General features: G+C 40.0%; 3 protein-coding genes and 1 pseudogene across 4 annotated transcripts in view; 3 read left to right on the forward strand and 1 right to left on the reverse strand.

The window, feature by feature from the left end:
- Window positions 1–22,468, forward strand: part of LOC311342149 (extracellular calcium-sensing receptor-like) — a gene marked incomplete at both ends in the record, with an annotated part of 96,242 nt that overhangs the window by 32,645 nt on the left and 41,129 nt on the right. The window lies entirely within an intron of this gene.
- LOC311342335 (extracellular calcium-sensing receptor-like) lies at window positions 3,179–6,606 on the reverse strand (the record flags this gene model as incomplete). The annotated part of the gene is made up of 8 exons (XM_084467186.1): window positions 6,512–6,606; window positions 6,049–6,343; window positions 5,665–5,954; window positions 5,196–5,491; window positions 4,712–4,917; window positions 4,366–4,587; window positions 4,159–4,282; window positions 3,179–4,080 (listed from the first exon to the last, which is right to left on the reverse strand). The coding sequence occupies exons 1-8, from the start codon at window positions 6,568–6,570 to the stop codon at window positions 3,179–3,181; spliced, it is 2,394 nt and encodes a 797-aa protein (XP_084323312.1). The 5' UTR covers window positions 6,571–6,606.
- LOC311342154 (extracellular calcium-sensing receptor-like) lies at window positions 7,803–10,961 on the forward strand (the record flags this gene model as incomplete). Its single annotated transcript, XM_084466992.1, is given in 8 exon segments — window positions 7,803–8,081; window positions 8,158–8,447; window positions 8,658–8,974; window positions 9,238–9,422; window positions 9,550–9,771; window positions 9,857–9,980; window positions 10,076–10,570; window positions 10,573–10,961. Coding segments are annotated over 8 exon segments (2,283 nt in total). The 5' UTR covers window positions 7,803–7,820.
- Window positions 18,064–21,919, forward strand: LOC311342151 (extracellular calcium-sensing receptor-like; annotated as a pseudogene). The gene is made up of 8 exons: window positions 18,064–18,179; window positions 18,311–18,602; window positions 18,688–18,977; window positions 19,186–19,500; window positions 19,654–19,840; window positions 19,965–20,186; window positions 20,272–20,395; window positions 21,021–21,919. The product of its transcript is annotated as an extracellular calcium-sensing receptor-like (transcript).

Consider the following 22,468-nt stretch of genomic DNA (forward strand, 5'->3'; position numbering starts at 1 on the left):
ACATCTTTGTGGCATTGTGATTGGAGGTCTGGTAGAAGACCTAGCTCTTGTACCAGGGTCCGCCTCCGTCATTAATTTGGTAGTGTATAATACCCTACTCACTATGTATAGCATTTTGACTGCCTGCAAAAGCTAAGCTTTGCCATACCATAAAGACCTTTAACTTATTTACTTGCAATATGTTGATAACACCTATTTGTAATCATGGCAATTTGTTAATGAGATTAAGCTTCTTCGACAGGTGAGACTTCCAATGCAAAGAAGCACACAACAGTTGTTGAAAATACTTTTTTTATTTAAAGGTGGCATTGCATCGCTTTTTCATTAATTTTGCGGTGGTCACTAGTAGCAATGAATGAGTCGGTTTTGGTGAAAAAAATGCTCTGTTGCTCCTGTTTCACGCTGTTCTAGTGTGGTGGAGTAGGTGGGCAGGGAGGAACAACATTATTTTGGATCTTACTCATGACATGCAATGACTCGTCTCTGATTGTCTGAAACCTACAAGATCAAAGCTAAAAAGTACAATTCTTCAATATCTGTATATAAACAAAATTGTTACATGTCTTTATATAACAGCATTGATAATCACAAGACATACCCATAGCAGATGGGATCTTTTGGCTCTGAAGTAAAATGTTCAGAAAAAGCACTGAAAAAGTTGATCTCAAAGATCCCCCCCAAAACAACATCCCCAAACTTGTGCATGCCATTCAGATTAAATCGTCTCTGTAATCTACACAATAAGGGACCTGTTGAAGACATGTGAGAGGAGAAAGAGAGCAAAAATAAACATACACACAAAAGCAAATGTGATTCTTTATGGGCTCTCATGACAGCCTTCCAATCATATTTTTCTCTTGCAAAATAAATTATTTCTGAAACACTTCACTTTATAAACATCTATAATGCCATCCCCTTTGCCAGTTGCATCATTCTTTATTATTTAAAATGCCTATCAGGACTGGGCAAAAGCTTTAGGGGAGGGCCTGTACTGTATGGTTGGTGGAATTCCATAAGTGATTCAAAATATATACCATCTGTTTGTTTATCTGTATTGAAATAACAGCCACAGATTGAATTAACTTGTCAGTACCACTAGATGGTAGTAACACATATATATATAAATCACTGTGCTGATATTCAGTTGGCTATGCTCTTCTATGTTAATAATCTGCCTTGTTATAGCCTAGTCTGCGCCACTCTGTGTTGTTTTGTCTTGTTGTACCCCATCCTCATCCTGCAACACACCTTAAGAAAAATTAAGGTTTTGTAATTAATGGCAAGCTCACACACTAGAGGACTTTAAATCTTATAAAATCAGTCAGGAGAGCAGCTCGCATTTAAAAACGGTCAAATGCTTCAATAAAGTATTTAATTAGGGCTGGGCGAGAAACGTGATAATAAGTGGCCCTGGGAGTGTTGGGCACTCGCAATACATTCATTTTCAATAAGAGACGGCACGGCACCGAGGAGCGCCATCTTGTTGTCTCATGGGAACTAGCCATGACAGGAGCCGACCATGTGACTCAAAAACGATTGTGGTCAAAACGGATTGTGGACAAGATGCGCTGTCATTATGTTCTATCACTGAAACACTTAGCTTTTGTCCTGCATTATACGTAATCTCTCTTTAAATTGCCCAACTTTCAATAATGGTAGGCTACACTTAACCATAAACATATAGCCTGCTTCATTGATCTTAATTATAGTAATAACCAGCCTGCATTTCACTGTAGAGTGGGCTTCACTCACCCCGTCTGTGGGTTTAATTTTTTAGGTTTGTGGAAAGAAGATTAGTCCTATACTTGTCCTTATTCACACATCCACATGTTAGTTTTAACTATTGAGGTATCTATAACCTCATAGGATATGGCTGAATAAATGGAAGATGAGGGATTTCCAAATTTAATTAGGTCTCTAAACAGCATAACCTGAGCATTATGTTGCTAAACGATAGCGGCCATAGTACTTGCATATCAACAGCAGGACCTGTAGTAACCTGAACCACTGCAGCGGGTCTGATCAGCGAGTCAATTGATTTGATATAATACCATGAAAATATGGAGCGTTGTGTTTTAATTACTTTAGCATGGGCCCTTTATATCGTCATAGTAAGCTGGTTCTCTTCTACAGCGACCACAATGTTGCCTTTAATCTTTAATCATAATCGCTATCTTACTTTGAACTATAGTTTTACAGACTAAATAACCCCCCCCCCCCCAATATTGTAAGCTATGACCTTATACATGACTCATAACTGTATGTTATTGTAAACTGTTACCATTACAATTCATAAATCTATTGAGGAACTTCATCACTTTACAATAGGCTACTGGATCCTTAATTTTGGAAGTTCCTAATGGATACTTCAGTTTCTTTTAATTTAGCTTCCTTTGTGTAATCCTTCTTTTACTATGATTTTTTAAATTCATTCTGCTGCATGTCACTGTCTCCCTTAAAAAGAGATTCTTCATCGCAAAGGGACTTTACTCAACACTGAAGTACACACTTAAGTGTGTACTAATGCATAAAGTTCTTTCTAGTGCACTGTTGTTATGCAGTTTTACTTGACTAAGACTTCAACTCCTCCAAATAACCTCTACCCTTACTACTACTACTAATACTAAAATGTATAATAATTATTATTATTAATATTATCATCCTTAATAATTCTGAAGGATTACCCTGGACCGTCTCAGTTCACACTCTGCTCTAATGGAAGTGGAAGAGCCATTATAAATAATGGGCAAGGGAGCATAACTCATAGAGTTGACAGAGGCGGCAGGGGCTCCAGGCCAAATCAACTTGTTCGTCCAAAGGATTGATGTCTCTCTTTTAGGAAAAACATGTCCATCTGTATTTGTTTTTCAGCCCTCAAATGAATAATAGAGAACTATGTATGACCCTAAAAGTTGGGGACACAAACAGTGACACACCACTAGTGCAAGATGGTTCACAAGGTATAAGGAGGTCTTTCCAGTTTTTAAAATTGGTGTCTCTTTCTTGTAATAAACCATACACATGTGTGATTTGAATGCGGTGTGTTTAGTCAAATAAATCAAATACCAAATGAGGAATGTATTACAACAGTAGACATCAATTGACAGTTAAAGTTATAGCAAAAGTTTTAAACCCTTTGAATTATTATTTTACCCATTAAAATAATAATTTTACCCATTTACCCCAGTTTACCCATTAAATGTTTTTTGGTGTTTTTATCTGGTCTGAATAAAATTATAAAGCACTTTGGAAGGAAAATACATGAAATCAATCCAAAACTAGAGGCCAAAATAGCGAAGATCTCCACAGCTACAGTGAACTTCCCAGGGGAACTGATATAAGCTGGAATAAAAGTGATCCAAACAGCACAGAATATTAGCATACTAAATGTGATTAGCTTAGCTTCATTAAAATTGTCAGGTAGTTTTCGGGCTAGAACAGCTAACACAAAACATAATACAGCAAGGAGCCCGATGTACCCAAGCACAGCCCAGAAACCTAATGCTGAGCCTAATGCACATTCTAGAATGATTTTCTCCTTGTAGGTGGTCAGGTTTCTAATAGAGAAAGGGGGATTTAAAATCAACCACAAAATACATATCAGAACTTGAACAAATGTAAAAGTTACTACAGTCATTCTCTGCTGTACAGGCCCAAACCATTTCATAACATTATCACCTGGCAGTGTAGCTCTGAAGGCCATCAACACCACTATAGTTTTCCCCAGAACACAAGAGATACAGAGGACAAAGGTGATCCCAAAAGCTGTGTGGCGAAGCATACAGGACCAGTCTGAAGGTGGACCAATGAAAGTCAGAGAACACAGGAAACATAAAGTCAAGGAGAAGAGCAGCAGGAAGCTCAGCTCAGAGTTGTTGGCCCTAACAATAGCAGATGCTCTGTGCTGGAAGAACACTATGGCTGTAACAATGGTCAAACAGGCTCCTCCAACTGAGAATGCTGCCAAAATAATTCCCAGGACCTCATGCATGGAGAGAAACTCAACAGGCTTAGGAAGACATAAGTTTTTCTCTTCATTGGGCCAGAACTCATTGGGACAAGGGAAACAGTCTGACGAATCTGGAAATAACAAAAAATATTAAAACAGAAGAGGCTTTTGGCACTTTTCAGCATTATCATGAATAAAATGTGTTATACCTGTAGTATTGCTAATCTCTCCTTCAGCACATGGTACACAGTCATAGCAGCAAACCGGTTTCCCCTTCCGGAGAACCTTGCGTGTTCCCGGTGGACAGCTGTCACTGCATACGGACACAGGCACCTGATTCACACATAAACATACAGCTTTACATACAGCAAGAAGACAAGAAATCTAAATAAATAAATTAAAGTCATTATTCCTGCCTGTGCACCACCATCTGACCAGCTGATGTTCTTTATCATATTGAATTTCTGGCCAATAGACAGCGAGTCATCGTAGTGTCCCACTTTTACAAACTCCAGACCACCGTTCTCATTTCTCTTCCAGTTAATCAGCTCATAAAAGGCCACAGGGTCACCATTGGCATCAAATGAGACGTGGTAACCATGACGAGAGAAATTCACCATTTTCAACTGTTGAAGGACCTGTATATATGTAATCAGAGTAAAAACACAATGGTCATGATAATGACATATATAGCACTCATACTCACATTTTCAACGTGTCGTTTTTGTATTTTAATTTTTTTTATTAAGTATAAATAGTGACCTGCACTGGCTCCATTTTGATGAATTGGTCACATTGTATTGTGGAGTTTATCTTCTTACACACAAAATTGTGTATAGCGTGTGCTATTGCGTAAACAGCTTTATACACCATGTTTGTGATTCTGAGCTGGGAAGTATCAGTGTACGGGCTTTGGAGCTTCTGTAGATCTTCAGTTCCATCACACACTCTTTGTGCTGAGCCAGCCTCTATAAACAGAGACAAACAGAAAGTTTGGGGTTTTATGTTTAACAGAAAATGTAATATGTAATGTAGTGATAATAAACATATAGTATATATAATGATTATACTTTATTTATGTATATACAAAGTTTTTTGTATTATAATTTCTTAATGTAGATTTTCTTCCTTAAAATGTCTACATTTTTATGTTTCTGTTTGTTCTACATCTGTGTTAAGTCAAGTAAGTCAAGTCAAAATAGTAAATAACATGAAAGGTATATTATATATTATTATATCCTCTCACTTTTTTGTAGCTGGCAGTTGAATGCCCCCTCCCAGAATTCAGTAAGCAGCTGAGATGTAGCTACGTTGGCAGGGGAAATATCCAGAAGGTACTCTCTAAAGCCAGGTATAACAGATTGTGGAATACCAAATCCAATGGCCCCAGCACAAAAACCAAACCTCAGCATTTCATGATTAGTTACCCAGGATTCACTGCCTATCCATTGGCGGGAGGGAAAGGGCTTTCTGGCCAACTCTTCCAACAGAATTCTCATATCTCCTAATGCTGTGAATGCCACAATAATCAAGGCTGTAGACCTTAGAAAATATGGCATTAAAATTACTTTAAAGTCATACTTACAAATAGAGAACCATATACATAATGTGCTGCTTGAATATGTGATGTTCATGGAGAAAAAATAATTTGAAGAAAATATTTCTGTATATTAATGTACATTTTTGTCAAAATGTGATTAATTAAATTCATGAACCTGCGGATAACGTCAGCAACTTGTTGAATCTTGCTCTGTGGATCAGTGCGATAGATGGATTCAGAGTATTCCACACATATACCCTCTTTGTGTGCTGCTCGTAGAAAGGACGCCATACCATTGTTGCCATAGTCTGATCTAGACCGGACAGCGCCAATCCAAGTCCAACCAAATTGTTTAACGAGTTTGGCAAGAGCCTCTGCCTGGAACTGGTCACTTGGAATGGTTCTAAAAAAGGTTGGGTATTGCGTCTTGTCAGACAAACACGCGCATGTCGCAAAGTGACTAACCTGAAAGAGAAAAAAACCACAATGTATTTAAAGAAAAAAACGCCACACAAGGCACTGGGTATCTAAAAAAAATCTGTATTGTTAGCAACATTACTTGTGGTATATCGAAGGGCCCGAATATACGTGACATGCTGATACTTGGCGTGGATCCAGACTCACCAACTACAGCCGTTACCCTATCAGATCGTGAACACCCTTTGTTTGAGTCATACAACTGCTGCAAGCCGTTTGCGAGCTGAAATGCCACCTGGACAGCTACGGGTACTGAGGCACAGGAGTCATGGATTTGGTAACCAAGTGTAATGCCCGGCAGAAGCTCCGAGCTGTTGTTAATTTCTTCGATGGCGAAGACCATAGCACGCGAAAACTGCAATTCACGCATGTTTATGCTGCAAGAGATTGGTAAATGCATTTATCACATTTTACAGATTACAGACTAACCCTTATATCAAGGTTGATGAAGCTGCAGATTTCGATAACATCAATCTTTACAGTGTGTTTTTACAGTAAATCCAAATTAATTTTTACCTGCGCACTATTTTTCCCCTCTAACTCACCTCCCTGTACATTTTAGAAGCTCTGGTAGGCTGGTGTAGTTATGCTTCACTGTTTTCATGGAATAATGTATGGAAAAAACACCTCCAATAAGGTAGTCCCCTTCCAGTGTAAGTCCAGTGGGCCGAGGGCTGCCTCGAAGCATACATTTAACAGAATTAGTAGCATTCCCTGCATCAGATAAATCCCCAATCCTAACCTTACCACCGTTCTCAGTCCCTGTAGGGGCAGGTCTTTGTAGAGGGCCATCTGCAGACTCTTGCAAAGCAATAGAAAGACTGAGCACAACAAATCCCAGAGAAAGGGTTGGCCCAAACATAACAATTACAGAAGTCTTCATCCTTATCACAATGGCTACGTGATAAGGATGAGGTGGCTCCTTCATATTACAACAGGTTATATAGACTCTCGAACAGATGTACGGTATATGTCATTTAATGCTTCAGTACATTTGATGTGTCTGGGATCCAATCAAAAAGCAAATGAAACAACGTAACAATAATAATCGCACTGAATATAGATGTTATTTTCATGCTATGCACTACACACAAAATGTGTGTACATTTTGGCTGTTCTATATACATTGGCTGCAAGTTTATTTCTAAGTGTTCCTAGAATTAACTCAAAAAATAATAGTTACTTATTTTGTATAAATATGTTCCACTCCAAAACATATAATTCAAAATTGTCCAGGCATGTAAACAGATTATTTGCAAAAGTGTTTATGAGAAGCGATTGACTGCCAAACATTGGATATTTTCAATGTTCAACTTTACTAAATGTACGCCTGCACTTCGTCTTTTTAAAGCTTTTTTGACATCAACAAAACGTAATCAAAGTACTCTATTGTGTGTCTTTGTAGCCCGTTACCCCAACACAAACATACTTATTAAAGCTGCTGTGTGTAGGATTACGTTTCGTAACCAGGTTAACACAAAATATTAACATGAAAGGACTCTTTCAATTCTTTCATTTTGGTTATAGAGTTATTGATCAGATGAAAAGTGTTAACTGGCAAAAATGAGATCAGTGTCTTAAGATTTGTGAAAGGGCCAAGGGGATACTATGTCTTTAATATTTGTATTCATACTATTAAAACTTAAACTGAAAAAAAACTACAGCAGCCGTCCAGAGCCTCTCAAATGCACAGGAAGGTGATTTAGTCAAAGAATAAAATATAGGTGGTTGCTGTATATTTTAATTGTATTTTATATAATTGAGACCCTAATGAAGGTTTATTTTTTGGTGAATCTTTAAAATGTCATATTTGTTGACAGCATGCACACCCGGGAACTGCGCTTCTCGCGTGCAATGGCCTTTGCCATTGACGAGATCAACAACAGCTCAGACCTTCTGCCAGGGGTCGCACTTGGTTATAAAATCTATGATTCTTGCTTCTCACCACCCATGGCTGTGCAGGCAGCGTTCCAGTTTACAAATGACCCTCTGTCGTTGTATAAAAACACTAAAGTCTGTTCCCAATCAGGAAAGGTGTTGGCTGTTATTGGTGATTCTGGATCAACGCAATCCATCAGCATATCACGAATCATCGGGCCCTTTGACATTCCACAAGTATTTATTTTATTATGCAGAACTTTTAAGCCTCTGTTTTGTAAAAATCAATTTTAATGTTTAATTCTTTCCTTAGGTTAGTCACTTCGCTACCTGTGCATGTTTGTCTGACAAAACGCAATACCCAACCTTTTTTAGAACCATCCCCAGTGACCAGTTCCAGGCAGAAGCTCTTGCCAAACTTGTGAAACATTTTGGTTGGACTTGGATTGGCGCTGTCCGGTCTAGATCAGACTATGGTAACAATGGGATGGCGTCCTTTTTACGAGCAGCGCCGAAAGAGGGTATATGTGTGGAATACTCTGAATCAATCACTAGATATGATCCACAGAGCAAGATTCAACAGGTGGCTGAAGTGATTCGCAGGTTGATACATTAATTATTCTGACAATGTCAATATGCAAACCAAGATAGCTTAAAGGCATATAATGTTTATAAAACCTTAGTATCAACCCTACTATAATTAAAATATTATTTTAACCCAATATGATTATTTTTTCGTTTTATTATGATAATAAAATAATAATAAATATATTTTTATATATAGGCCTTATTTATGCTTGAACATCTCTACAGGTCCACAGCCATGGTTGTCGTGGCATTTACAGCTCCAGGAGACTTGTGGGTTCTGCTGGAGGAGCTGACGACACATCCCTCTCCTCCTCGCCAATGGATTGGCAGTGAGGCCTGGGTAACCCATTCAGAGGTTCAGAGATTTCGCTTGTGTGAAGGAGCGATTGGATTTGCAATTCCGCAATCTAAAATACCAGGCTTTAGAGAATACCTTCTAGATCTTTCTCCTGCTAAGGTGGCTGCTTCACACATACTTTCGGAGTTCTGGGAGGGTGCATTCAAGTGTCTGCTAGAAAAACGTGAGAAATCTTGGAAATACTGTAATGCAGCTATAATACTACTATTAATTATTATGATAATAATTCTTCATTATTATTAACTATTATGATCCTTTATTTTTATTAAAAATACATTTCTTCAACAAATTATGATAACAAAATCATGTTTTAGAAGAAATAACATTATTGCCTTAAATGGCTATTGAATTACTCATTTTATTTAGTTATACTTATTTTTGGTGTTTTTATTATCACAACATTTACTCCTGTTTCTCTTTATTAAGGCACTGGCTCAGCGGACAGAGTGTGTGATGGAACTGAAGATATACAGAAGCTCCAAGACTCATTCACTGACACCTCTCAGCTCAGAATCACAAACATGGTGTACAAAGCTGTTTACGCAATAGCACACGCTATACACTACTTGGTGTGTAAGAAGATAAACTCCAAAATACATTGTGACAAATTCATGAAAATTGAGCCAGTGCAGGTTAATAACAACTATTTGTTATATTGAAGCAAACCTTTGCAGACTGTAGTTCAAAATGCCTTTCTATTACAGTATATATCTTAATCATACAATTTGTTGTGTTTTCACTCTTTTTTCTTCTATACAGGTTCTTGATCAGTTAAAAAGGGTGAATTTCTCTCGTAATGGTTACCACGTATCATTTGATGCCAATGGTGACCCTGTGGCCTTTTATGAGCTGATTAACTGGAAGATAAATGAGAACGGTGGTCTGGAGTTTGTAACCGTGGGACATTATGATGAGTCCCTTTCTCCTGGCCAGAAGTTCAATATCAAAAGGGAAATCAGTTGGGCAGATGGTGGCATACAGGCAGGGAGGACAACATATTCTTTGATTCCTTCAATACAACTGCTTCCAAACTGTATGTAAAGCTGTTTGTCTGTGTGTGAATCAGGTGCCTGTATCCGTATGCAGTGACAGCTGTCCACCAGGAACACGTAAGGTTCTCCTGAAGGGAAAGCCGGTTTGCTGCAATGACTGTGTACCATGTGCTGAAGGAGAAATGAGCAATACTACCGGTACAATCAATCTTAGAAATCCTCATTCTGAATGACATGATGAATAACAAAATATTCTCGTAATAATATTGTCCAAATTATATGTCTTTCTCCAGATTCATCTGACTGTTCCCCATGTCCCAAGGAGTTCTGGCCCAATGCAGAGAAGACCATCTGTCGTCCAAAGCTTGTTGAGTTCCTTTCCTTTCATGAGGTCTTGGGGATTATTTTGGCAGCATTCTCTATAGCGGGAGCCTGTTTGACCATAATTACAGCCATAGTGTTATTCAAGCACAGATTGACCCCTGTAGTTAGAGCTAACAACTCTGAGCTGAGCTTCCTGCTGCTCTTCTCCTTGATTCTGTGTTTCCTGTGTTCTCTGACCTTCATCGGTCGTCCCTCAGACTGGTCCTGTATGCTTCGCCACACAGCTTTTGGGATCACCTTTGTCCTCTGTATCTCTTGTGTTCTGGGCAAGACTATAGTGCTGTTGATGGCATTTAAAGCTACAATCCCAGGTAGCAATGTAGCCAAATGGTTTGGCTCTAAACAACAGAGAATGACTGTAGTATCTTTTACATTTGTTCAAGTTCTGATATGCATTATTTGGTTGGTTTCTCCATTAGAAATCTGACCACCTACAATGAGAAAATCATTGTAGAATGTGCATTAGGCTCAGCATTAGGTTTCTGGGCTGTGCTTGGGTACATTGGGCTTCTTGCTGTATTTTGTTTTGTGTTAGCTGTTTTAGCACGAAAACTACCTGACAATTTTAATGAAGCTAAGCTTATCACGTTTAGTATGCTTATATTCTGTGCTGTTTGGATAACTTTTATTCCAGCTTACATCAGTTCTCCTGGTAAATTCACTGTAGCTGTGGAGGTCTTTGTAATATTGGCCTCTAGTTTTGGATTAATTTTCTGTATATTCTTTCCAAAATGTTTCATTATTTTATTCAGGCCAGAGAAAAACACCAAGAAACATTTAATGGGCAAAAAATAAAATGTATTTATAATTTTTTTTATATAAAAAAAAAGAAAAGTCAGTATAACATTTAGAATCATACAACGTTTTATTTATTTAGTCGACATCTTTGTGGCATTGTGATTGGAGGTCTGGTAGAAGACCTAGCTCTTGTACCAGGGTCCGCCTCCGTCATTAATTTGGTAGTGTATAATACCCTACTCACTATGTATAGCATTTTGACTGCCTGCAAAACCTAAGCTTTGCCATACCATAAAGACCCTTAACTTATAAATTATGTGTCATGTCTCATTTGTACACTATTACATACAATTGCATTTTCATTAATAAACCAATTCTGTCTGATTTGCAATATGTTGATAACACCTATTTGTAATCATGGCAATTTGTTAATGAGATTAACTTCTTCGACAGGTGAGACTTCCAATGCAAAGAAGCACACAACAGTTGTTGAAAATACTTTTTTTATTTAAAGATGGCATTGCATCGCTTTTTCATTAATTTTGCGGTGGTCACTAGTAGCAATGAATGAGTCGGTTTTGGTGAAAAAAATGCTCTGTTGCTCCTGTTTCACGCTGTTCTAGTGTGGTGGAGTAGGTGGGCAGGGAGGAACAACATTATTTTGGATCTTACTCATGACATGCAATGACTCGTCTCTGATTGGCTAACAGCACTGTCCGTCACAGTAATAAAACCAATTAAACTTCCAGAGAGAGAGAGACAGAGACAGAGAGAGAGAACCACTGGGCTCCTTGGAGGTTTCTGGTTGATTGAATACAGAAAGAAGAGCCGCCTCAGGGCACCGTGGCCGGGGCACCGCGGCCAGAGCTGAGCTCCCAGACGGTGCCCCGGCCACGGTGCCCCGAGGCGGCTCTTCTATCTGTATTCAATCGCCCTGCCCCGGCCGTGGTGCACCGGCCGCCGTGCCCCGGCTGCCGTGCCCTGGCCGCTGTACACCGGCCGCCATGCCTGGGCCACGTAAATGTTGAAATAGTGGTGATGTCCAATCCAACCATTTCTTCCTCAAAAATATCACAGGCACAAACTCGATACTGTCTTCCCGTGGGCCGTCGCAAGCCAAGGTGGGCCATGAATACTTATTCACCAAATGACGTCAGTTGGTGAGGCTTTTCTGATTTGCTCGTTTATGCGTCTATTTTCTTTCATTTGCTAATGCAGGCAATCGAGGTAGAAGAATATTTTCACTTTCAGCATGCATATGCAACTCTGAATGACCTATTGTATTTCCATGACAGGAACATGTACTAAATGGTTCCTCGGGGAATGACACCTTTAATGGATGCATACACCAGTTTCCTTTCTTGCAGATTGAGCCCTGCACAAAGTTTTCCAGAACAGTTTCACCCCCTCTCCAGAACGAATGTCTTTCATTCAAGGTAATGTTTACCTAAAAGTTCAGTCCGGGGGTGTGGGGGGGAGGCTGACAAGAGAGCCTGGAAGCCTGGAACAAGTAAAAGCAAAGCTTTTTTTTGTCTCTCAGCACTAGATGCATTACCATGTTTTTTTCATTAATACACAGGATCAGATGTTATAATCCCTTGTGCCAAAATCCAAGGAAAACACATATTCAGAGGCCCCTGTCCAAACCAACCTTACAAGCACGCTGGCTACCAAACTACCAACCAAAGGTGAAAAACACGATAAATAATTACCTATCCTAGTACCTATCCTATCCTATGGCTATCACAGCCTAAAAACAGCAATGCCACATTCAACAGACCCAGGCTTCGTTTAAGTGCGAGCTCCAGGTAGTGACAATGCCCCTAAGTTAAAAAAAAAAAAAGAAATTAATTAATTAATAAATAATTACAGTACAATGTACCTATCCTATCTTATGGCTATCACAGCTTAAAAACAGCAATGCCACCTTCAACAGACCCAGGCTCCGTTTAAGTGCGAGCTCCAGGTAGTGACAATGCCCCCCTGACCAAACCAACCTTATAAGCACACTGGCTACTAAGCTACCAACCAAAGGTGAAAAACACGAGACAACTAGCCCAACTAACAGCAGTAAATACAGCAGAATATCATTGGGGTTATCAAGTGGGCACCCTATTTCACAGATGTTTCGCTAAGTTAAGCCCACAACACCTCCTGAAGGCTTAACAATGAAACCAGCGTCCTGGATTCACCCCCCTCAATGCTGCCACCACATTGCCACATTTAATGCATCTAAACACTCTCTTTCCTGCATCATACCCCTAGCCCTACCGCTAACCCTGACCAAACAAACACGTTAGCACAATAGCACACGTTAGCACATCTGGCTTACCTTAGCTTGGTAACCCCAGGAAGTATGTTTTCTCCTTATCCACAGCCATTCACTTGCTCGCTCAGCTGCCACGGACATGTTACTAACCGCCTGCCTCAGACTTCGTCCACAAATACCCAGTTCAGTCAGCAAGCTAATAGCAGATCTAGCCACAAACCCCCGTGCACCGATTTCAATAGGCCTTAGTCGCATACTCCAGCCTCGCTGTGCTGCCTCTCCAGCCATCTCAGCATACTTCACTTTCTTAAGCTCATTGGCTACTTCAACTCTGTCTTCCCAAGGAACTGTAAGCTCAATAAAATAAACAATCTTCTCTGAGACTGACCACAATAGCATATCTGGTCTTAGCCAAGTGCTAACGATGTGTGGAGGCACAACAACCTGCTGAATATATGTGAATATATGTATATCTAATGCTGAGAGAAATTTTTGAACACAATATAATTTTTTTTCTTCTTGTACAGACATGGTGGTCACAACTACGCTTCACAAATGTAAAGTAGTCAACATTCTCTGAAAAATACTTAAAGGTCCCATGACATGCCACCAGGTGTGGTGTGATTAGCTGTTACAAGCCGTTTTAGGAATCTGCCCCTTATGACATCACAGGTGGGCGTGTACACCTAAATGTGTGACGGATAGATGAGCAACGTTTGCTACAGTCTACTGGGTAGGCTGGTAGAATGATCTATCCAGCACACACCAAGGTGGACACGCCTACTTATGATGTGATAAGGAGCAGATTTCCAAAACAGCTTGTAACGGCTAATCACACCACACCTGGTGGCATGTCATGGGACCTTTAATTTGCAATGTTTCTATTATCACTGCATCTATACTTTTCGGAAAGGATTAGGGCTGTCAACAAAGCTTTTACTGTGGTCATGGCCGTCTGGTCCTGGGTTTGTACTGCTACGGCATAATGCGAAAACAAGTCTGAATACTAAGATGTATGGAAAGGCCTCGGCAGGTCTTTCCAAGGAGAGGTAATCTAGCCCTATGAGCTCAAGAGGGTAACTGCATCGGATTGACTGTAGAGTTGCACGAATGGCACGAGAATGGACAGGACCTTCTCCACAGGACCTTCTTCCAGGCGCAACTGGAAAGGGGTCAAGTTGGTGCCCCATAACTCTGGTGTCTGGTTCCTTCTTCCTTGTTGGTGGCTCCCATCAAACTTCAGGTGGTCCCACTCTTGCAGCAGTTGGCGCATCTCAGTAGAAAGTTTGTTTGGGCCAGCCTTTGGTGGCCTATCTGCCAGAGGCGGAGCGGTTGGATGTCGGGTACTGTTGTTGCCATTCTAGCCAGGGCCCCCCCTTTCCCCCTGATCTCCCTGGTTATTTGGGGTCATCAGGGGTGGCCACAGATGGCACCAAATTGATTGGACTCCCACACTCAGAGCCCTTGGGAGCCTATACAATCGATCTGCATTCTGGTCGGTGCTTCCTGGACGATATTTGATGTCAAAGGCCAGCTGAGCCACCCACCTCTGTTCTGTTGCGCTGAGTCGATTAGTCTCTAGGTGTACCAGGGGATTGTCGTAGGTGAAGACTGTGAATGTTGCATCCCAGAGATAGTCTTTAAACTTCTCTGTTATGGCCAACTTCATTCCCAGCAGTTCCAACTTGAAGGAGCTGAAGTTCTGGTCATTGCATTTGGTCTATACCAGGCTGTGGCTTGCATATGCTATCACCCACTCCTTGCCACCCTGTAATTGGGACAAGACCATACCAAGCCGTCCAGGCTGGTAGTCGTATACAGCCTGAATGGCTGGGTAAAATCTGCAAAGGCCAGAATGGGTGCACTGAACATTGCATGTCAGATACTCAAAGGCGGTCTGGCATTCTGTTGTTCATGTCACAGGCGTCGTAGAGTGGCAAAAAGTCCCATGGAGGAGGCTCTGTAGGAGAACGGCAACTTTGGAGAAGGAAGCAATAAATGTTCTGTAATATCCCACAAAGCCCAGAAAGGAGTAAACTTGTTTGACGTTGGTAGGGACTGGCTAGTCTTGGACAGCTCTCGTCTTCTCTGGATCTGTGGAGACCCCTTGGCCACCTGTCCGAGGTATGTTATCTGCTGTCAGAAGAACTGACAGTGCCTGGGCTATAGTCTAGGCTGTGGCTTAGGAGACGTTTGAAAACCTGCCTAAAATGTTGCAGGTGGGTTTTAAAGTCAGGTGAGTAGATTATGACCTCTTCCAAATAAATAAGAAAGTGGTCATGTACCTTTTCTCCCAGTCAATGCTGCATAAACCTCTCTGTGGCAAACACAGTCTTCTCCCGGTTGGTGGGCGAAACCTCAACCTGCCAAGACCCACTCGCTAGATCCAATGGGAGCGTACCTATGTTCCCTGGGTCCCATGTTCCCCGGTCGTGACTGTGTTTTTCATAGGCGGAATCTGGAAAAAGTTCTGCCTCAAGCGCTAAGATTGGACAGGCAACCTGTCAGGCAAACTCACACTCTGACTCCTAACCCTTACCATAACCGTAACCCTAACCCTAACCATAACCCTAACCATAACCCTCACCCTAACCCTAACCATAACCATACATAGGACCCGGGGAACATAGGGATGACCCCGATTCTAATGTAGACTACCATACTGCCTGTTGGAGGCCTGTCAAAGATTCCTCATTCCTGGTCAGAGAGGAGGGGTCTTTATGAGTCTGAGCATGTGTGATGATGATGGTGATCCATCTTTCTTTCCTTCTGACAATAACTACTGTGCCCAGAGAATCAAACTCTCTTGAATCACGCCATGGTCCAACATACTTTGTAGCTGTTTGTGTAGCTCAGGATACAATGTAGGTGGAACAGGCCTATACCTTTCATGAATGGGGGGTGCTGTGCTGGTTGGGATTGATGGGCAAAATAGCCTAACGAGCACATCACATGACATATACATTACGAATATAGTTAACTCTTGCTCTAACCTAACAAACACATCACATGTACATTACGAATATAGTCAGCTATTTTTTCAGGTCAAGGCCTGAGCCGGAGGCCGCATGTCCCAACTAGGGGAGATGTTGGAGACTCAGACAATGCACCACACATTCGCAAGAACAGGAGTCAGTCTGCTGATAACATTCTGCCACAACTCAGGGTCAAGATACCCCTCGAGAAGCCCTCGCAGCTGGTTAGGAGAAACACAGAAGACACTCATAAAGACATCAGAGCCCGGAGGCTCAAGATCAAGCTAAACATCCAGAAACACACACACCTTGAAACGCACACACCTCGTTGGGAGGGAAAATACAGCATAAGACTGCATCACACAGAAACACCTCATGCTCTTCTGAAGCAGAACTTCCACGGAGGCGAAGCTCCAGACGACCTCAGCGCTGTTAGGGACTTAGAAATGTTCGATCTCTCACGCTTTATGACTCAGTATAACTTTTGCTACTTTACTTAATAAATAAATAAAGGTCCTCGTGCCGACAGACTTTTCATTTTATCTGGTTAAGTAACTAGACAGACTGTTTTTCCCAACAGGATCTGGTTTTGAACACCCCTGGCTATTTCCGTAGCAAGGTAGAAAACTGTTCCAACTGTTCTGGGATATGCTCTGTCTTTTCCAGGCCTTGCAGTGGTGGTTCCCCCTGCCGCCTCTAATGTCAACTCTGAGTTATGCTCCCTTACCCACCATTCTTACCTGGTACTTCCACTTCCAAGAATGATAATTATTCTACTAATAATACTACTAATAATAACAATAATAATAATTATTAGTAGTAGTAGTAGTAAAAAAAATTGGAAAAAGTCTTTGTTGAGTCAAACAAAACAACAGGCTACAAAGAATTTCATGCATTAGTACACACTTTACAGTGTGGCGTAAAGTCCCTTTGCGACTAAGAATTAATTTTTAAGGGGAGGCCGTGACATGCAGTGGCATGAATTAAAAAAATAATAGTTACAGAAGGATTACACAAAGGAAGCTAAATTAAAAGGAACTCAAGTATCCAGCAAAGTGCACTACTATTTTAAAATAAACACTTTCTAGGAGTCAGTTTCATAACCAGGTTAACAAAAAACATTGACATGAAAGGACATTTTGGATGAAAAAACATTAAGTGAGATTCATTCATTGAGTTTCAAGTCACTCTAAAACGTATTACATGCCAAAAATGCACAATACGCAAAAGGTAAATATCAATGTGACCTATTCTATATAATAGAGCCAGTGTAGGATATAACAAATGTATTACAACGTAGACAACAATTGTATTATTTACTCTAGTATGAAACCATACATATGTATTTCAAAATGAGCGTTAGGTGTCTACATGTTTAACCATATACAGGTTATTTATCAGATGAAAAGGGTTAAATGGCAAAAATTAGAGCAGTGTTTTAAAATGTATGACAGGGCCAAGGGGATAATATAATGTATAATGTGTCTAATCTTTTTATTCATAAAATAAAAACATACAAAACATTTGTCATAGAACATGCATCATGTGTACCTGTGTACCTAAAAACATCCATGACATAACAAACTACTGAATGATTCAAATCTATTGGTAGCAGTTGGGATTTCTCCAGTGTACAGAATCTGACGTAATGCAGAAAGAGGGCAGCATCTATCTAATCATTTATATAGTCTAGTTGTAATGCCTAGTGAGGACTTGCATGCTCATTTTAAGGATGGGTATCTTGGTTGCAGTTTTCCTTACAACAACCTTTACTTTGGGTTTATTTTCGTTATCTTATGCGCTGTCTTTGTATAAATCTGTGGGTGGTCTAATAATGAGAAAAGAGGCTTCATCTAATGCAGAGAATGCCACTGATTCTGTTGATTGTTTGCTCCAGGGTACCCCTAAGCTACCTGCATTTACACAGAAAGGGGATTACATTATCGGGGGTTCTTTCCACATGCATTACTACTTGAAAACAGTGACAAAAAACTACACCAGCCTTCCAGAGCCTCTCAAATGCACAGGGAGGTGAGTAAGTCTGAGAATATATCACATTTAGTTGCTGTATATTTTAATTGTGATTTATATCTTTAAGAGCAAACATACCCTAATGAAAGTATATTTTTTGTGTATCTTTAAAATGTTATTTTTGTTGACAGCATGGACACCCGGGAACTGCGCTTCTCGCGTGCAATGGCCTTTGCCATTGACGAGATCAACAACAGCTCAGACCTTCTGCCAGGGGTCGCACTTGGTTATAAAATCCATGATTCGTGCTCCTCTGCGCCCATGGCTGTGCAGGGGGCCTTTCAGTTTACTAATGACCCGCCTTTGTATAAAAACAGTAAAGTCTGTTCGCAATCGGGAAGGGTATTGGCTGTTATTGGTGATTCTGGATCAACGTCATCCATCAGCCTTTCACGAATCATCGGGCCTTTTGAAATTCCACAAGTATTTGTTTTATTATGCAGAACTCTGCCATTTTTGTGCCTCTATTTTGTAAAAATGCATCGTAATGTTACATCTTTTCCCTTAGGTTAGTCACTTTGCTACATGTGCATGTTTGTCTGACAAGACACAATACCCAACCTTTTTTAGAACCATCCCCAGTGACCAGTTCCAGGCTGATGCTCTTGCCAAACTTGTGAAAAATTTTGGTTGGACTTGGATTGGCGCTGTCCGGTCTAGATCAGACTATGGTAACAATGGGATGGCGTCATTTTTACGAGCAGCACAGAAAGAGGGTATATGTGTGGAATACTCAGAATCAATCACGAGATATGATCCACAGAGCAAGATTCAACAGGTTGCTGAAGTGATTCGCAGGTTTATACATTAATTATTCTGATTCTGTCCATTTATAAAAAACAATGCCAATATGCAAACCAAGATTCCCAAGAATGTTTATTTAACCTTAGTATCAATTAAACTATAATTAAAAGCATATTTCATCTTGATATTTTTTATTATAATAATAAAATAATAATAACAATGTTTTATACATAGCCATATTTATATTTGCAAATCTCTACAGGTCCACAGCCACGGTTATCGTGGCATTTACATCCCCAGGAGACTTGTGGGTTCTGCTGGAGGAGCTGACCGCACATCCCTCTCCTCCTCGCCAATGGATTGGCAGTGAGGCCTGGGTAACCCATCCAGAGGTTCTGAGATTTCACCTATGTGCAGGAGCGATTGGATTTGCTATTCCGCAATCTTACATACCAGGTTTTAGAGAATTCCTTCTAGATCTTTCTCCTGCTAAGGTGGCTGCTTCACACATGCTTTCGGAGTTCTGGGAGGGTGCATTCAACTGTCTGCTAGAAAAACATGAGAAATCTTGGAAATAGTGTTGAAATACTTTCATGCTACTGAATTACTACTACTACTACTAATAATAATAATAATTATTATTAATTATTCATTATATTTTTTTCATTATCACAACATACTTGTGATAATGTTCTGTTTCTCTTTTTGTAGCCGCTGGCTCAGTGGCCAGAGTGTGTGATGGAACTGAAGATATACAGAAGCTCCAAAACCCCTTCACTGACACCTCTCAGCTCAGAATCACAAACATGGTGTACAAAGCTGTTTATGCAGTAGCACACGCTATACACAATATTGTGTGTAAGAAGATAAACTCCAAAATACAATGTGACAAATTCATGAAAATAGAGCCAGTGCAGGTTAATAATTAACAGTAATTCATATTGTTAAAGCAAACCCTCGAAGGGGGTGCCAGCTTTTTATTTACAGTCAATATCTTAATCATACAATTGTTGTGTTTACACTCATTTTTCTTCTATACAGGTCCTTGATCAGTTGAAAAGGGTGAATTTCTCTCGTAATGGTTACCACGTCTCATTTGATGCCAATGGTGACCCTGTGGCCTTTTATGAACTGATTAACTGGAAGAGAAATGAGAATGGTGGTCTGGAGTTTGTAACCGTGGGACATTATGATGAGTCCCTTTCTCCTGGCCATAAATTCAATATCAAAAGGGAAATCAGTTGGGCAGATGGTGGCATACAGGCAGGGAGTACAACATATTCTTTGATTCCTTCAATACAACTGCTTAAAAACTGTATGTTTAGCTGTATGTTTATGTGTGCATCAGGTGCCTGTGTCCGTATGCAGTGACAGCTGTCCACCAGGAACACGCAAGGTTCTTCAGAAGGGAAAGCCGATTTGCTGCTATGATTGTGTACCATGTGCTGAAGGAGAGATAAGCAATACTACCGGTACAACCACCCAATCCTAATAAGTGTGGTTGCAAAGCAAGCCACAGTATTGTAATCATGTGTCTTATAATTTTTCTTATTATTGTTCATCTGCCTCATTTTCAATAATTATTGCCTCCTACAGTGTTGCAGGTTTAGAAACCACGCCCATTGCAAAAAAATCACAGTTTAATGTGCCATTCCTATGATTTTTTTTCATTTATTTTTTTTATTTTCATGAATATTAATATTAATCGTATTTAATATTGAAAGTGAATGTGGCAAAAACGCAAAAATTAACCACTCCAAACCTGAACACCTGGGAGATGTCAAATTATATAGCCATAGTCAATACTGGAAGTAAGGTCTCCAAAAAGTTTTGTTGCGCCGTTTTTTCAAATGTTAAGGGCCAAGCCCCGTTTTATAAAATAATGAGATAATGATTTGGCTGTAATGATTTGGCTGTACCTTGAACGTTTTTGAAATCTGAAAAACTGGCCCAACTTTCGGTCAACATACTCCTTAATACTGCCTGACCTTATGGTATTATGAATATTTATCTTGTTTTAAAAAATATATATAAAATATAAAAAATTCTAAGTTATGGCAAAATAACAATAAAAACGTATTATATATCTTTCTGCAGATTCATCTGACTGTTCCCCATGTCCCAATGAGTTCTGGCCCAATGCAGAGAAGAACTTCTGTCGTCCCAAGCTTGTTGAGTTTCTTTCCTTTCATGAGGTCTTGGGGATTATTTTGGCAGCATTCTCTATAGCAGGAGCCTGTTTGACCATCATTACAGCCATAGTGTTATTCAAGCACAGATTGACCCCTGTAGTTAGAGCTAACAACTCTGAGCTGAGCTTCTTGCTGCTCTTCTCCTTGACTCTTTGTTTCCTGTGTTCTCTGACCTTCATCGGCCGTCCCTCAGACTGGTCCTGTATGCTTCGCCACACAGCTTTTGGGATCACCTTTGTCCTCTGTATCTCTTGTGTTCTTGGCAAGACTATAGTGGTGTTAATGGCATTTAAAGCTACAATACCAGGTAGCAATGTAGCGAAATGGTTTGGCTCTAAACAACAGAGAATGACTGTAGTATCCTTTACATTTGTTCAAGTTTTGATATGCACTATTTGGTTGGTTTTAAAGCCTCCTTTCTCGATTAGAAACCTTACCACGTATAAGGAGAAAATCATTCTAGAATGTGCATTAGGCTCAGCATTAGGTTTCTGGGCTGTGCTTGGGTACATCGGGCTCCTTGCTGTATTTTGTTTTGTGTTAGCTGTTTTAGCACGAAAACTACCTGACAATTTTAATGAAGCTAAGCTAATCACATTTAGTATGCTCATATTCTCTGCTGTTTGGATCACTTTTATACCAGCTTATATCAGTTCCCCTGGAAAGTTCACTGTAGCTGTGGAGGTCTTTGCAATATTGGCCTCGAGTTTTGGATTGATATTCTGTATATTCTTTCCAAAATGTTTTATTATTTTGTTTAGGCCAGAGAAAAACACCAAGAAATATTTAATGGGTAAAAAATAAAATAGGAAAGTCAACGTAACCTTCAGAATCATACAAAGTATATATTTAGTGTATGTATTTTTGGCATTGGCAAGGAAAAGACAAATCTAGTGTAATTACAATCATGTTCTACATTAACCCTCATTTTCATTACAATTTTTATGGTTGGTTTTTATGGTTTTTTACTTTATGTGGTAATTTGTACTTTAAATATACTTTTATTTCCTGTGTATAATATAAAATTCATCCTTTACAAGTGTATGCAAGTGTATTTATGTTCCTTTAGGCAGATGTATGGATACGTCTCTGCTTCCTCTTGACTGACAATAGCCCCCCCCCCCCCCCCCCCCTAACTATATTAGGGCTAATGGGTAACACCAAAAAGCAGGGAGAATTCCACCCGCCCAAGGTGACTATCACAATTGCAAAGCATATCGGAGGTCGCAGAGCCTAACAATGTCAATATTTAACCAGGAAACACAAAGTTAAGCATAAACAGTTATGGTATCTCGTTTCACTGGTGCTAAAATGATTAATCGATTAATTGAAATATGATTGTTATATATTGAG

The sequence above is a fragment of the Micromesistius poutassou genome (assembly GCF_964030765.1).
Source record: "Micromesistius poutassou genome assembly, chromosome: 4".
In the NCBI taxonomy this organism is placed as follows: domain Eukaryota; kingdom Metazoa; phylum Chordata; class Actinopteri; order Gadiformes; family Gadidae; genus Micromesistius; species Micromesistius poutassou.